Source organism: Thunnus thynnus, chromosome 14, assembly GCF_963924715.1.
Source record: "Thunnus thynnus chromosome 14, fThuThy2.1, whole genome shotgun sequence".
Classification (NCBI taxonomy): Eukaryota; Metazoa; Chordata; class Actinopteri; order Scombriformes; family Scombridae; genus Thunnus; species Thunnus thynnus.
The window spans coordinates 4823101-4838520 of record NC_089530.1 but is presented as its reverse complement, the minus strand read 5'-3'; the positions used below and the strand labels follow the sequence as shown (position 1 = coordinate 4838520).

Sequence of the window (15420 nt, the reverse complement as noted above, 5' to 3'; positions counted from 1 at the left end):
AAGATCTGATGATGTGAACACATCATTTTCTAGACCCTGAATACAAGACGACCTCACTTTTTCAGACATAGTTCGGGGAAAAAAACCTGTCTCATATTCGGACCAATACAGTAAACTTTTCGAATGCATTTATTCCCGTAGTAGTCTAATCTTTACAGCCTCTATAGTCTAAACATCTATGTCTTATGTCTCGAATGTCTTATTCTCTTAGCCTGAGAGAATAACTAATGTCCCATCACTTGAGCCGCTCACTCAGCGGTGAAGTGATGATCAGCTTGACTCTGAGGTGGGTGTCATGTGATTGCGTTACTACGGTAACCGAGGCAGCTGTATGTATGAGAGAATGTATTTTCATATTTCCAGTCTATCTGCAGGTTTTTGTGTTACGTATCTAGACTTAAGGCAAATATGGTGAGCTGTCAAATAAAGCTAATGGGTGTTTTTGGAACTCTAAACGACTATGTATATTTATATAATACTGATAAATATAATGATATAATTCATTGTTAGGGCAGCCCTGTTAAAGGACAATATACTTTTTTGGCACAGACTGAAATGTGTCTGTTGCCTCAAGTGAATTGAAACCAATTGAAAGCTTCTTCTTTGAACAGAATAAATGCTAGTTAGTTGCCATTTTTTGATTGGTTTCATTTAGTCAGAGTTCTTGTGTGAATGCTTGTGTCAAGGCAACATTTAACATTTAAGAAGTTTGGCTTTTTTAGTTAAATGAGAAAAGTTTTCTTTTTTAAATATGTTTATACCGCAAGTTCTCCAAAAAAACGTATTCAAATAATCTAGTCTAGTCATCTAGCATAGCCTCTAGTCTGCTGGGGTTTTTCTCACTAATTGATTCTATTCATTCTTTCAATCAGTGTTAAGCACCATCAGTTAAACTCAACACTTCCTGCAGTTTCACATGAAATTAAATAGCCCTGCGTTGGTGGGAGCGTGTTGGTTCCAGTATCTGGGAGATACAATGCAGGAAGTCCAGCTTGAGTAACAGATCTGTGAATCTGACAGCGGTCTATAATACTCAGAGACAGGATCTTACAACTGTGGAAATTTATCACGGTGCAACTATTTTATCTTTCATCACAGTGGTCGTGTGGTAAACAGTAGAAATACGGCATTCACCTTACAAAGTAATCTACTAGAACTGTGTGCTTGCATGTATGTGATTGGTCAACGCAGCACCTTACTGGATGACGTCATGTTGCGACAAAAGTTGAGCCTGGTTTAACTTTTTTGCTGAACGACCCTGTGTTTTCTTGCCAGAGCCGCCAGACTGCCCCCATTAATAAATGAGAGGGCAGTTGTTGGGTCTGAGCGCGGTCCCATACCCTTGGAGTCACTGTAAGGTTTTTAATGTCAAACATGTCTCTAATATAAAGCTTTTCAAAAGTTTTACCAGAATATACGGTATTTCTGAAAGTGAATTATCAAAAAAAAGGATTGTTTTGGTATAATAAAAAAACTGAGGTATTGCATCCACACTGGTAGCACACTGATCCAGCCCTGCACTGTATTATACTGTATGCGCATACATAAGGTTGCTCAATGCAAGTCATATATAACACACTGTAAGATCCAAAATACACTTGGTGAAACCATCAAATTGATGGCATTTCTCATCCTTCTGTCTCCCTGACAGTCTGGTTCCGGTACAGCACCTCCGCAGTCGGACCCCTCCACCTCCTCCTCTTCTTCCTCCTCTACCTCCACCACTACCACCACGAGGGCAGAGGAAAAGAAGCTTTTATCTAAAGACTCCATTCTGTCTCTGTATGCCAGCAGCTCAGTGGGCAGTCAGCCGCAGAGCCAGCAACAGCCGGCTCCAGGACAAGGTAACACAAAGGCACACAACATATTTATTAAGCCTTCATCATCCAGTTAAGAGCCTGAACGGGTCATTCAAAAACTCCACATATTTACATTTAGAAACCAATAAGCGAACATGTTCAAAGCAAACATGTCAAGTACGTCATTCGCTGCAGTTTATTTGAGCTGTGCAGCATTTACTCATTCATTTCAGTTCTTTTAGAGCTATGTCGTTTGAACATGTATGACACTAAAGAACCATGTCTGAAAACACAAGTCTGTGTACACAGCAAACTGTGATCATATTCTGTTACTACAGGAAATAACCACTGTGTGCAAAGTATTATGATTATAATGGTGCAGAAATAACCTTTTAACCTCAAAGCTGTCACAGTTGGCAGCTAGAGAGTGTAACAAGCCTCATCCCAACACCAGCTACCAGCTTACCTGTATACAGGTAACAGTATACAGTCAGCTCTGCATTGATTCTAAGCTTTTTCATCTCCTCCAAACTGTGAGGCCATATTATTTGGAAAATGTGCAACTATTCCTTTAAAATAAAGCAATTTGTACGTGCAACTCTTGTTGTCACAGATTTCTTATGTTTATGAGCTGTGACATGTTTGGGGACTGATATTCTCTCACCAGGTTGTTTCATTTAAATACATTTAATATGGAACAGATTAAACTATCAAGAATTTCAAAATCTTGGATAGTTTTAGTTTTTCAGAAAAGCAAAGATCAGAGAGAAATCAGAATAATAAACACATTTTGTACAGCAGATATATGGTATGTTTTCTCTTCTCATGACCTCCCAGATTCATCTTGTGACCCCACCCAAGTTGTGAACCAATGATGTGACATACATCCTATTGACTGTTTAAATATAAAAAAAGGTATATTAATGGCAGTAGTTGAGATATGGTAAAGCAGTGTTTTTCAGAGGCTGGATTTGAATGCACAGACTGGCAGGTCAAAGGACTCGATGTGTTGTATCTGTTGAATGTAAACAAACTACTATACCTGTAGAGTGTCACATAGGTGGGGAAAATGTATAGGAGCACGAAGGTGCTCACACTCACAAATAGGTGTTCGTACACAAACAGAAACACACACCCACACACTTTCACACGCGCATCAGAGCGAAGATGCATCATAAAAATGGAGCAGAGTGAAGGCAGATGGAAGGTCAGCGTGCTGAAAAGCAGGCAGGTCCACTCCACGCTGCATTTACCAGAGTCCCACTGCAGGCAGTAAAAATAGAGAAGTGAGAGCAGATTCACACTCATCTCACAGTTATTATGTGTAAAGACTGAGGTGCCAGAACTGTTTATGTGTGCATGTAGGCGGCGGTTCATACATACAGACATATAAACCTGAGCATGTTTAGAGTGTGTGGGTAAGAATTAGAGTTACATGTTGTGTGAACGGTTGAGAATAGCAGGCAGCAGATTAGTGCAGCAGGCACATGTGCATATTGATTATATTGCTGCATGATCATGCTGATGTGTATAGAGGATTAGGATGGAAATCAGGATGAAGGGCTTTCTGCTGCCTTATTGTCCTCTCTGAATCCAAATAAATGCTGATGGAGATCAAAGCCAAAAGAACCTTACCAGGCTAATGTCCTAAATCGCTGACTTCCATCCTCTGAGTGTGTGTATGTGTGTGTGTGTCTATATTGTAACAACGGATGTGGCTCTAAGTGCAACTAATAACAAAATGATCCAAATTTCAGAATACTCTGAAAGTACAAAATATTAAGGACAGTCCCTCTTTTCATGACATACATTATAAAGTGAATCCATGGATCCTTCACTGATCCTTTGTTGATGTCCATTTTTACCAGTTGAGTACATGTAGCATAGATACAGAGAAGGATTTTAAAACATTGTCACTCAATATCAGGTGGAAGTTGCTAACATTTTGTCCATGTACAAGACTAATATCAAAGGTTGTTTTAATTTAAATTTCAAATCTCCTCGCAGCTCCTTGAGGTCTCTCCACTCAGTAAAAAATACTGATAAATTTGTGTTTTATTTTGCCACTTATCACTTTCCCACAGCACAGTCTCATGCAGTGCTGATGGGCGAACGGGCTGATGGTTGATATATGTTGATAAAAATATGACTGCGGCTTCAGATAAATCTTTAGAAGCAGTAATTAAAAAAAAGTGTAGCTGCTTTTTGGTGTGTTGGAATTCTCCAACAGTAGTCGAGCAAACTTCTAATGTGGTTTGTCAAAGATTTTCGTTTCCACATTTATGTTGGTTATAAAATTTGTCTCGTATTACTTCAAGCTGACTGTAAAGTAGTTTTTAAAAATATGCCTAGACTCGCTAAACATCAAGGAATCTCACTATTTGTAGGTTGTGTGTTGCTGGTGACTTAATCATTTTATAAAAATAGTCAAACACCAATTGTTTTCCAAATGAAGGGAAGTAGAGTACAGAAATAGCAAACACAAAGTTAATGTATTATAACTTTATGAAATCATTATGGCAAACATGGAAGCAAGCAGTAGTCAATTTACATGTGAGGATGACATGGAACAACATTAACATTCATTTTGAGTCATGCTTCTGTCCACTTTATCAGTCTAATATTCACTTTTGTCAGTTTGCTCTCTACCAACTCTTGAGGGAAATATCTGTCTCTTTAGCTGCTAAATGCTCCACTATGTTCACCAGCTAACACTAACATTGTCTGCTGTTTGGTAGCAGGTAGTGTACAGCTTTTAGAGCTTTGTTTAAATAGGGTGCATCATTAATAAATGGCACAAAAATGTGAAAAATGAGTTGTTGTCATAAGTATTTACATCTACTGTGAAGCAAAGTTAAGACAGTTCCCCGCTCTCTGTAGGCTCTGTAGTTTTAGCATGACAAATCTACATTTTGTTTAGTCTTGTGTGTGTATTTTGTTTCTTACAATGAAGTCTTTAAATGACATGAATGAAGCTTTATATACATTTTACATGAACTTTAGTTTTTAATGTTTTTAAAGTGTCTTAAACCAGCTTGGTTGTGTGGAAGTTTGGCTCTCCAACACATTTTTTATGTGGTCTTTAAATAAATCACTTCTCTATATTTTCTTATATTGAATCAAAGCTACACTGCATTCATCGCAGTTTGTAAGGAAACCTTTTTATTTACTTTCACCCTGCTCGCCTCTCTTTTATGTTTAGTTGAAAGTATCCACAGTGAAAGTTATTAACTCTGTGTGTGTGTTTGCTCTGTGCTCCAGCAGGTATGTACATGGGCCAGCCTCAGATGCAGTTTGTTCAGCAGGGCTTCACCCCAGGCATGGGCGGTGCCATCCCACCCACCACCATGATGGGCGGAGGGGCCATGGTGTCCGGCATGGCTCTGCCCAACGGCGGCTACATGGGCATGCAGCAGGGTGCGATGCCAGCCAACCAAGGACAGAACATGTACAACATGCAGCAAGGACAGCAGCAAGGACAGTGGAACATGAACCAGGTAACTCACAAAAACATATAATATCCATCTAAAGCGCACCCTGAACAGTGGTGATTAATTTTAATGTGTTTCAATACATTTTAATGGTAATGATTCATTCATTTTAGCATGTAGCTCATTGCAATTCTTATCCAGTTTCTCTGCATATAAATCTTGTAGGAAGCACTTAGCTGTGTTTCTAATAACCTAAAGAACAGTCTCATAAATAGTGCACTTTTCTCCTACACCACCTGTGAAAGTGTCACAGTCCTAAAAGTTAATTTATGGTCTAACACAATCTCCTGCTCCCTAATTCTGTGCACACCCCTTTATCAGTAATGACCTCACCTCTCCAAGAAGAGCAGGTTTAATCAACTATTCAATCTTTTTAATAACCAAGGTTATTGTACAATAATATTTAAAAATTCTGTCGTGTCACTCCCGTTTGTCCCTTGTCCCATGAAATGATTAGCAAGTATATAATGAACTCAGCGCCATTAGGGAGTGGTGGCAAAGTCATTTAAAAACTTGGAACCAGCTTGGGCGGGCACATAACAAGGTAGTGTAAAATAATAGTGTTAGTTAATAAGAAGCAGTGTCATTCAACATGTGATTTTGTTTATTATTATTATCATTATTAACGCTGTTCAGCTCATCAGTTTTGCAGCCAGCGATTAAGCATGTGATTATAGCCAGCAGGGTTGGAACAACATACAGTATGCAGCCAATACTGGCCCTCTAGTGAAAGTCCAGTCTGCTCCAGTCAGTGCTGCCCAGCTGTAATATGACAGATGCGATGCAGTTTGATCGATTTGAAACAAACAGAACCAAGGACTGCAGCTCAGCTCCAAAGTCCTCACCTCCCTTATTCCCTGTTGGACTCAACAGCAACAAGCTGAGTAACAAACAGTAGCTGCAGAGTGTATTTACAATTGAAACTAGCTGAGTACTGGAGTAGCTCTGTTAGCAGGTCAGTCTGTTCTGTGTCATTGTCTTATATTCATGAACTGTCTCTTCTATCTGGTATTAACATGTGTATGTATGTAGATAATGATGTCTGACCACTGGCCTCTGCATTTGCATCTGGTATTAATAAGCTTTCTTATTATCACAGTTCTGCACTGTGACAGGATGTCAATATGCAAATGAGGGAGGCGGATCTGGCAGACAAACACGGTGCATTCCAGGTCAAGGGAGTGATGCTGCTGTAAAGGCACCACTTATTAGTGTTCATTTTGGGACCCGGTTTTGATTTAGTTTTAGTCATTTGATGTAAATGTACATTGGTTTTACTCCAATTGTTGTCATTAGATGTTTTTTTTTATGTTTTTATGACATTATAGTCTAGTGTTTGTCTCCTTTTTAGTCTCATTTTTCTCATGCACTTGACATTTTTATGTCCTCTAAGCATTTTAAGACAACAGCTGTCTCCATCTTTGTTGTGTACAGTTACCACGGTCACAGGTGTCATTCTTGTCTATTGCGAGGTTTGTGGAAAAAGTGCTGTTAACTTGTTCACACACACAGTGTCCATGTCACTCTGCTCTGCAGAAACAGAGTGACATGTTTGAGCAGAAGTGCTCTCTCCACTGCAGAGCAGCTGTTCATTCAGAAGCTGGATTCAGTCCCCTCTTCACTAAAATACTGCTCGATGTCTGTGTTTACCTTGAGAGGACAATCTACAACATTAGACAACATTAACTATGTGACATTTTTAGTGAACATGTAGAGGAAGATTTAAATGGTGACTGCTGACATTAATCTAGGAACTGACTAATTCCCTCTGATAGCAACAGGAAAGATAGCCGACTGAACATATTACAACATATTGAACAACATTAATGTTACATCTGCATCCACAGCACTTGATAATATTACAATAACTCACCTTTTTATAAATGTGGCCGTGCTGCTGGCATGTTTTCCTCGTTTGTCCAGCTGTTTTGTTGCTGCTTCTTGTCTAATTGTCAGTGGATTGTAGATGAATTTAGTCCATAAATCTGTTTCTTCCAGGAAGTGGATAAATGAGTGACAGAGACAGAACATTACTGAATGCAAGATGCTTTTTATTAACGGTGGTGCAACAGGTCACATCAACTTCTGAACTGAAGATATTTCTAGGTGGTGGAAGTGACTGTGTTACTGATCAAGAGCTACAGTGAGTGAGTAAACAGATGCATGCAGGTTGTTGAAGAAGACTTTGAATTACAACAGCAAATAATTTGTTGGTCCATTTGTCCATCACATTATTCTTTTTATTCCTTGATGAAAGATGGAATACATTTCATCATAGTTCTTGTTTTCAATAGTTAATTTTTATTTAGTTTTAGTCTCATTTTCATGAAAAAATTTTGGTTGCCGAAATCAACACTGCTACTTTTTTTTTCCTTTACTGTGGAAGCAGTGGTCTGTACATAGCAGAAGGAGCTGCAGATAGGTGACCTTTCAACTGGTTGGGTGGATTGTTTCAGTAGGAATGTGGCCAAACTGTGCAGATTGTGATGCAGTCACAATGTAAGCCAGACCAAAACCAGATGGTCTGGTTCAAATGTCCGACTGCAATATGTTCATTGTCCGTCTCCAGATAAGATATCCATATACAGACCACTGATGTTAACACCAAGTTTATATCTGCTCTTACTTCAGACTTTTCATTTCAATCCAGTAATTGAACCAAACTGACCTGGAATGTTTACAGTTAGTTTACAAAATGAAGCCGTGCTGCAAATTAGAGATGTAATTAAACAAGATGCTGATTATCAGCCCAAGTGGAACCACGACTCTGTTAATAAGAACATCAGCTTCTCTAGATTCATGCTAAACAATACAACTACTTTGTTAGTTAGCATGAAAGGAGGAAACTTTCACCTATAATGCATGGCATATTCAATTCAATTCAATTCCATTTTATTTATATAGCGCCAAATCACCACAAAAGTCATCTCAGGGTACTTTTCACATAGAGCAGGTTTAGACTGTACTCTTTAATTTATAGAGAACCAACAATTCCCCCATGAGCAGCACTTGTTCTTGCTCAACCAAGAATATCTTCATATTCATCATCTAAAAATCATGTAGCAGCACTTTACATTCTCATTCAAAAAGGCAAAAGGGAGAAATAAATAAAAAATACAAATAGTGAAAAGTTGTGAACATGACTAAACTCACCTGCACAGTGACATACAGCACATACAGCTGTATCTATAGTGGATCAATGCTGGAACGTTAGTCAACACATCTGTCTAAGCTTCCCCTTCATAACACACACACAGCTTATATACAATCCCTATTGTGTGTGTGTGTGTGTATGTGTGGTTGCACTCAGAACTGTTGTCAGTATCTTGACAACTAGGGAGGTTAATAAGAAATCATAAATCACCACTGAAGTGCGCACACACACACACACACACGTACATCACTGCCTTTGAACAGTCAAGGTGGGAGGTGGATGAAGAGTGTGTGTGTCTGTGTGTGTATGAAAATACATTCACTCACACAGCGAGTATATATCAGGGTGAGAAAAGACAAGACAAGAAAACAGGAGTGAGGAGAACGCTAGAGAGAGAGAAGATAAAAATAAAAGGGGAGAAGAGCAAGATGTGAATAAAGGAGAGAAAAGAAAAGAGGAGAAAATAGAGGAGAAGCATTGTCGCTGTAAGTGAGACAGATGACATTAATTAGGCTGCTGCAAAGAGAGGTAGAGATGAACAATTGCAGACAGGACACTCACACAGACACACACACACGTGTACACAGTCTCGCTCACATACACCTTTTTATTTAAAAAAAAAAACCTTTCAGGAGCACACCCATTATGTCTAATGGATGGAGCTGACAAAAAAGTAACACCTGCTTAAGAGCTCAGTACAGGTGTGTGTGTGTGTGATTATGCATGTGTGTCTGCCAGGACAGGACATACATGCAACCAAGCACTTGTTCATCAACTCACTATTCCATCACATCTTTGTGCACAATGTTTGCACGCACACACACACATACACACACACAGAGCTCTTAGATGAGCAGATAAGCGAGGAGCGCTGCACCAAGGCACATTCATAATGGATAAGACAGAATGGAAGGAGGAGGGCGAGCAGGGGAGCAGAGGAGGTGGATGGGGGATGGAGGGGCAGGTGATGAAGAGTTAGAGCAGAGGAGTGGGTAAAAAGCGAGGGATGCAGGTTAGGGAGTGGAGCTAAAGGATGGTGAGCCCCACCCCACCCTCCCTTGATGTCTATTTTTGCTCTGATGAATTCTAACAGTCTGTCCTGATCTTTCTGTCTTACCCTCCGTCTTTCTTTTTGTCTCTCTTTTCATTTCTGACTTAGATGACCCAGCAGATGTCAGGTATGGCTATGAGTGGTGGAGGGCCTACGCCAGGCACTTTTAGCCAGCCAGGCGCTCCCGCTGCTCCCGGTTGGCCCGCAGCTCCAGCGGCTTCCGGCCAGACCCTCAGCACTCAGCTGTGGAAGTGACGAGGAGGACGTCCAGAGGATGAGTGGAGGGTGAAACAGAGGGAGGTCACATGGCAACAAAACAGCCAAATGTGCTCCCATAAGTCCATCTCCACAAATCTCCAGCGGACAGAACGCACAGCAGGGGCAGTTTGACTGCCCTCCCAAACCCAATCCCCCATTCACCGTGGTTCCTTTAAAAAGCCAAGATGACATCTCATTGGACAAAATCTCTCGCTGGAAAAAAAAGAAAGATCGGCAGCTGTCGTGTCCCGTCTTTATTCAGTTTCTTTTTTGATTTCCTTTGGTTGTTGTTGTCTGTAGAGTAAGACAAAAACAGCATAATAGACAAAAAAGAAAGCTGCTGGACCAATAACAAGTGTCTATTATAGTAATGTTACAATTATATCATTACCCAAATGGATAGTTAGTGAATAGTCTTTCAGTACCTGCAGTAGATATGGCTATCTTGTGGTTGGTCTATGCTACCCTGTCCCCACCCCTCTCTCTGCTGTGTATATTGTAACCCCCTCCTCCCCTCCTCTCCTCTCTGTAGGCGAGCAGAGCCTCGTAGCAGATAATCGTCTGAGCAGTACTGTATTTATGTGAATATGATGTGAACCTCCCTCTTTATCAGAGCCATAGGAGAGCAGTCGATGTTTCGACTCTCAGCAACTTTTGTTTGGTTTTAGTTCTCTCCATCGTGTGACACTCCACGGGGGGAAATTATTTGGAGACGAGGTTCTCCAGTTTACTTAAAAGTATCCTGTGAAGTTTAGCTTTGCTAAATAGGGTTTGACTGACATGGGTTTAAAGCTGCTTATACAATAAACGTTATTTTGCACTGATAGTCATTGTCATGAAACTCTCCTAGAAAGAATATTCAGAGTATTACGTCAAACAGTGTCTCACTACAAGCAGTTTTTTCCCCTCAGCTACCAGGTGATTTTACCTGACTTTTCTTTAATCTTTGCTTTTTTATTGTGATATATTGGAGATATTTACCTCTCAGTCCTCAATTAAACAATTTAATAAAACGGTGTGAAAAGAGGGCATCTCTCACTGTTTGAACCCCTCCCAAGACATGAATAAAAAACATATACATGACATACAGATGCATGCACATGCAACCTGGGAGAAAAGGCTTGCAGGTAGGGCCGGGCAATTATGGTCAAAAACTAAAATTTGTTTTTATCTGCAGGTCTTGAGAAATCTGAAGCACTGAATTCAGTTTCCTAAAAGAAAGATCTGTATTAAAAAGTCTACAATTTCTTACATATTTTGTTTGAAACACCTATATTATAAGGCCTGCTTGTGAAAAACATAACTATGTGAGCAGAAATAACAAAAGAACTACACCACATGCAGGGCTTAATTTGAACTTTGGAGAGAGCCAGGCTAGCGGTTTCCCCCTGCTTCCAAGTATTTATGCTAAACTAATCATCTCTTGGCTCTAGCTCCACCTGGCACACAGATATTAGTGATATCAATCTTCTCAGTAATGTTTTTCATCACATTTTATTCAAAGTCTACTCACTAATTTATCTGCCTCTGCAGTTTGTGTTTCTTGCTATCAATATGATAGCTGCAGGTAGCTTCTAGCTAGTGTAGCTACCTGACTAGCTAGACTGAAAAAAGTAACATTTGTACTCTGTTCAGTCCACTCCCATGGCTTTATCTCGTCAACAAACACAAACGGAGAGTGCAGATCAGTGTGTAGAATATGTTTTCAGTCTAGCCCTTGTGTAGATGTTTGCCAGATTTGCTACAAGATAGCTAGACCCAGCTAGCCACCCTGAGTTGCAACAGTCCTGAAAGCCAGCTGTCACCTAAGTTACTCTTTAACTGAAAGTAACCTTTTGTGCACATTGTAGTAATTCTGTTTTTACAATGCAGACATTTTAAACATGCTTTTAAAGCAAAAACGGCAACTAAGGTTTTGCTTTTCTATTCTAATATTCATTTATAGGATGAGTTTTTAACATCTGTCCAAGGACTACAGATGGAAAATAGCCCCTTGGCTACTTGGTGCATTTACAGCAATGTTTATTAATGTGCACTGTCCCTGTTAAATAAACCAATAATTACATAAAAATTTGATTTATCACCCAGCCTTAGTACGAAGTAGACATTATTTTTGCTTAGAAGGGTCAAGGACCAAAAAAGGTATGAAAACACCACCTGGCCAGTTAAAAATATTGTTATATTGTATCAGCAGACATGTATGTATTTATCGGTCCAACCCTGTTTCTCAAACTGCTCACTGGTTAAAAACAACCCCAGACTCCAAATGTCAAGGATTCCCTTTAAGTCTCAGTAATTGCTGGGCGGCCCTCCGGTCCCTTGGGTGTCTTTGGTCGCCACTCTGTGGTATTTTGAAGTCTTTTAAAACCAAACGAGCTGGGTTCACTGGAAACTGGGCTCCGACCCAGTTAACACATTCCTTGTTGTTGGAAATGAGCTGTTTCCCCCGCGCACCCCGAGGCAAATTAAAGCACCACTGGAATCACAGCGGTTTGTCTTACTGCACTTTAAATAGCAGAGCAGGTACTGTATCTCTCGCTGTGATGCAGTTTCGTCTCTCAGATCGTTGTCGGGGAACAGCAGAGATAAGTGAGCTGTCACTTCACTTCCAACTGCAGGGTATATCCACCAAACTTTTTTTTTTTGTTAAATTATTTTCAAAACTGGACCATTGTGACACCCAAAATGTTGCCCCCTTCATATAAGATGCTGTAACCGTATGTTCTGCCATCTGCCATCTTTATTGTGGTGTTTTGTTGTGTGCAGTACAAGAGAAGCACAGTTAGTCTGAAGCAAATAAACCTGGACGACCAATCAGAGGGCTAGACTGGCAGGTAGAGGATGATGATGAGGAGGAACAAGATTGGACAATGCTTGCAAAAAAGGGACCTGTATGAAAATGCTGGATGGGTCCCGTCATCACTGTCCAGTCCTTGTTTATTGCATCTAGAAGAGAGAATGATGGACAGAGGAGCAAGAGTAGAAATGAACAAAACACGCACACAGAGCTACAATCACACTGCCCAACGCCGGTGCAGAGATTCATGTCCATATGTACAGGGTCCCTCTGCCATGCAATAACTGTAGCGCTCTGTTACTCACGTGGTTAGTGTGAAAGACACAAACATATTCAATAAAGCTAATGTCCTCCAGGTTTATTTCCAATGTGTTTACATTTTCTGGTGCCTAGTACAGAGAAAAAAGTGGTTTCCATGCATTAAATAGCCAGGAATTTTTCTGTGTTCACCTTTGTCCAATGACTCTTTTAACTATAAAAGTACTGTTTAATCTTTTGGGAATTTTATTAGTTTGCTCCTTTTTTTTCTGTTCTAAGTTTTACCAGAGGGTCATTTGGAATAAAGGCTGTTGAATCCTGGAATGAATTCTGTTTTTATTTCCTGTGTTTACATCATTCATGCCCCATGTAACCTTCAATGTTCAAGCCAATACTGGCGTTAAAACACAGTGATGAAAACGGTTCTCTACAGATTTGAGCTTTGAAACTAGCGGCCTAACTCATGTGGTACTCAGTACTCAGTTCATTCCTTTTCATTCCTCTGCTGGCAGGCGTTTTCATTTGAGGTGAGTTTTCTTTGTTGTCGGCCCACAGGCTACATTATTGATGGAAGCTTGTCAGGAGAGATGTTACTTGTTACTTCAAGTCGACCGTTTTCAAACCCGATCACATACATAGAGGAAGGCAAAGGTTGCTCCAGTTCATTATATATGATCAGTTCAGGCTGATTTAAAGGAGAATTATGTAGCGTTTAGGCATCAATAAATCATTACCACGTTAAGCTTGACACATTAATGTGATTCATTTAAACAAAGAAAACCAGTGCTGGGAAATGTAGCTGCTTCTGTCGGCCTCTGATTGGAATCTTACATGTGTGAGCCACCATGAAAACATGAAGAGGGTACTGTTTTTCCAGAACAAATACAGCAAAACTTTTAGCAGATCATAAAAGAAGTGAAAAATTTCCTTCCAACATTTTAGTTAGCTCAGTAAAAGAGGTGTGGTCTTCTTAAATGCTTTCTATATGGATATCATATCTGTGCAATAAGTATGGAGCTGGAATTGGGACATGTTAGCCTAGCTTAGCATAAAGACTGGAAATTGGGGGAAAGAAATAGCTTGATTTTAATGTCCAAAGTGTAAAAATATGTCCATTAAACACCCCTAAAGATAACTAACAAACTCGTTCTATCCTATTTGTTTTACATTCACAAAATGTAAAGATGATGATGTTTGGGGATTATGTGTTGAAACTACTTTTTAATGATGTTTATCCATCACACTACTGTGCTGCATCTACAGCAGGTTGCCAGATACAACCATTGAACACAGGTTTTGTTTTTTGGTGTCTGTACAGACATGATGTTACCAAACCTGGCAAACTCACTGTGACGCCAAGACATTGGGATATTGTGCATAGTCACTGCGTCTGGCTATTGTTAGCCAAGAAAAAGTTACTGCACGGAACTCCCCCTAAAACAACACATTTTACATTTCTGTTTATGTACATATAAACAAATGAGACATTATGTGTTACCAAGTCAGTTTTAGAGGTGTTGGTAGGCATATCTTTTAACTTTGGAGAGAGCCACACTAGCTGTTTCCTCCTGCTTCTAGTCTTTTTGCTAAGCTAGGCTAACATGTCCAGCTCTGTACTTAACGCAACCACATGAGAATGGTATCAATCTTCACATCTCACTCTTGAAAGGAAAGCAAATACGTGTATTTCCCAGAAGGTTGAAAAATCCTTTAACATAGAGAAATTCCAGCATTACAATACCACTTTCATAAGCTATAGGCAGTTATCAATTAATGTATCTGGACCAGGCGCCTTGATTGTTTATGGTAATTATGTCACAGTATCACAGTTTGACAATGATGTATGAATTATTCAAAATTACATTAATGATGCAAAATGACTGACATGGTGCATTTAAATTCAGCAACATGATTTTTTATATATATATATATTTTCTACATCAATATTTCACTTTTTTTACACCAGCAAGCTGTGGATGGAGGAAATGAGCAGTCCAAGTCGTCTCAGTTTGTAAAATGAACATATTCAGTGCTGTCCATTTCTCACAAAGCATGTCTGACAGACAGCCAGAAGTCTTGAATCATGCAACTTCTCAGAGGCTCTGTCCATCGTGAACAGATTGTATTAATCCGATAAGGAGGGAAAGCAGGGTGCTGTCATCAGTTCCGGCCATGAGATGATGAGCAGCCAGACCCAGATTCTGGTTTTGGATCTGCTCCTCATCTCGTCCTCTCACACCTCGATGACTACAGTGTCCTTCCGATGTTTGGGCTCATTTGCGAGGTGTGGTTTCTCTGTGCGAGTGTGCCAAACCAGCACCTGAAAAAGAGACAAAGAAGGGGATGAAGATGAATTAGAGAATCTGCTGACAGTGGAAAAGCTGGGTACTAAAAAAAAACTGAACAGGCCGTGTGCTTGGATGAATACGGCAAAGATGCAGGTGGATGGCAGTTTTAGTGATACAGTGGAAGACTCAAGATTTAAGTTGGTATCTTTTGGATTTAGGCTTCTGATACCAGATATTGTGTGGCACAGATCTTTTGTGTGTGTCAGTGAAGAAAAATGCCTGAAAAAGCTTTTAGGGAAATCATGAGATATTAAAGCTCTAAGT

The 15420-nt window shown here is 39.9% G+C and overlaps 3 protein-coding genes across 9 annotated transcripts in view; 2 read left to right on the top strand and 1 right to left on the bottom strand.

The window, feature by feature from the left end:
• Nucleotides 1-13132, top strand: part of LOC137196635 (stromal membrane-associated protein 1-like) — a 113591-nt gene extending 100459 nt beyond the window's left edge. For 6 of the 7 annotated variants that reach the window (XM_067609389.1, XM_067609388.1, XM_067609386.1 and 3 more), the window contains 3 exons: nucleotides 1652-1844; nucleotides 5061-5296; nucleotides 9604-13132. In XM_067609389.1, the coding sequence (XP_067465490.1) occupies nucleotides 1652-1844; nucleotides 5061-5296; nucleotides 9604-9750 (576 nt within the window). In that variant the 3' untranslated portion in view covers nucleotides 9751-13132. The remainder of the gene's footprint in view (nucleotides 1-1651; nucleotides 1845-5060; nucleotides 5297-9603) is intronic. The other variant, XM_067609387.1, reaches the window with a different exon arrangement.
• Nucleotides 1-15420, top strand: part of LOC137196633 (regulating synaptic membrane exocytosis protein 1-like) — a 275917-nt gene that overhangs the window by 19189 nt on the left and 241308 nt on the right. The window lies entirely within an intron of this gene.
• The window catches only part of b3gat2 (beta-1,3-glucuronyltransferase 2 (glucuronosyltransferase S)), a 54218-nt gene continuing 51922 nt past the window's right edge, over nucleotides 13125-15420 (bottom strand). The window contains exon 4 of the mRNA XM_067609396.1: nucleotides 13125-15128. Within this exon, the coding sequence (XP_067465497.1) occupies nucleotides 15042-15128 (87 nt within the window). The 3' untranslated portion in view covers nucleotides 13125-15041. The remainder of the gene's footprint in view (nucleotides 15129-15420) is intronic.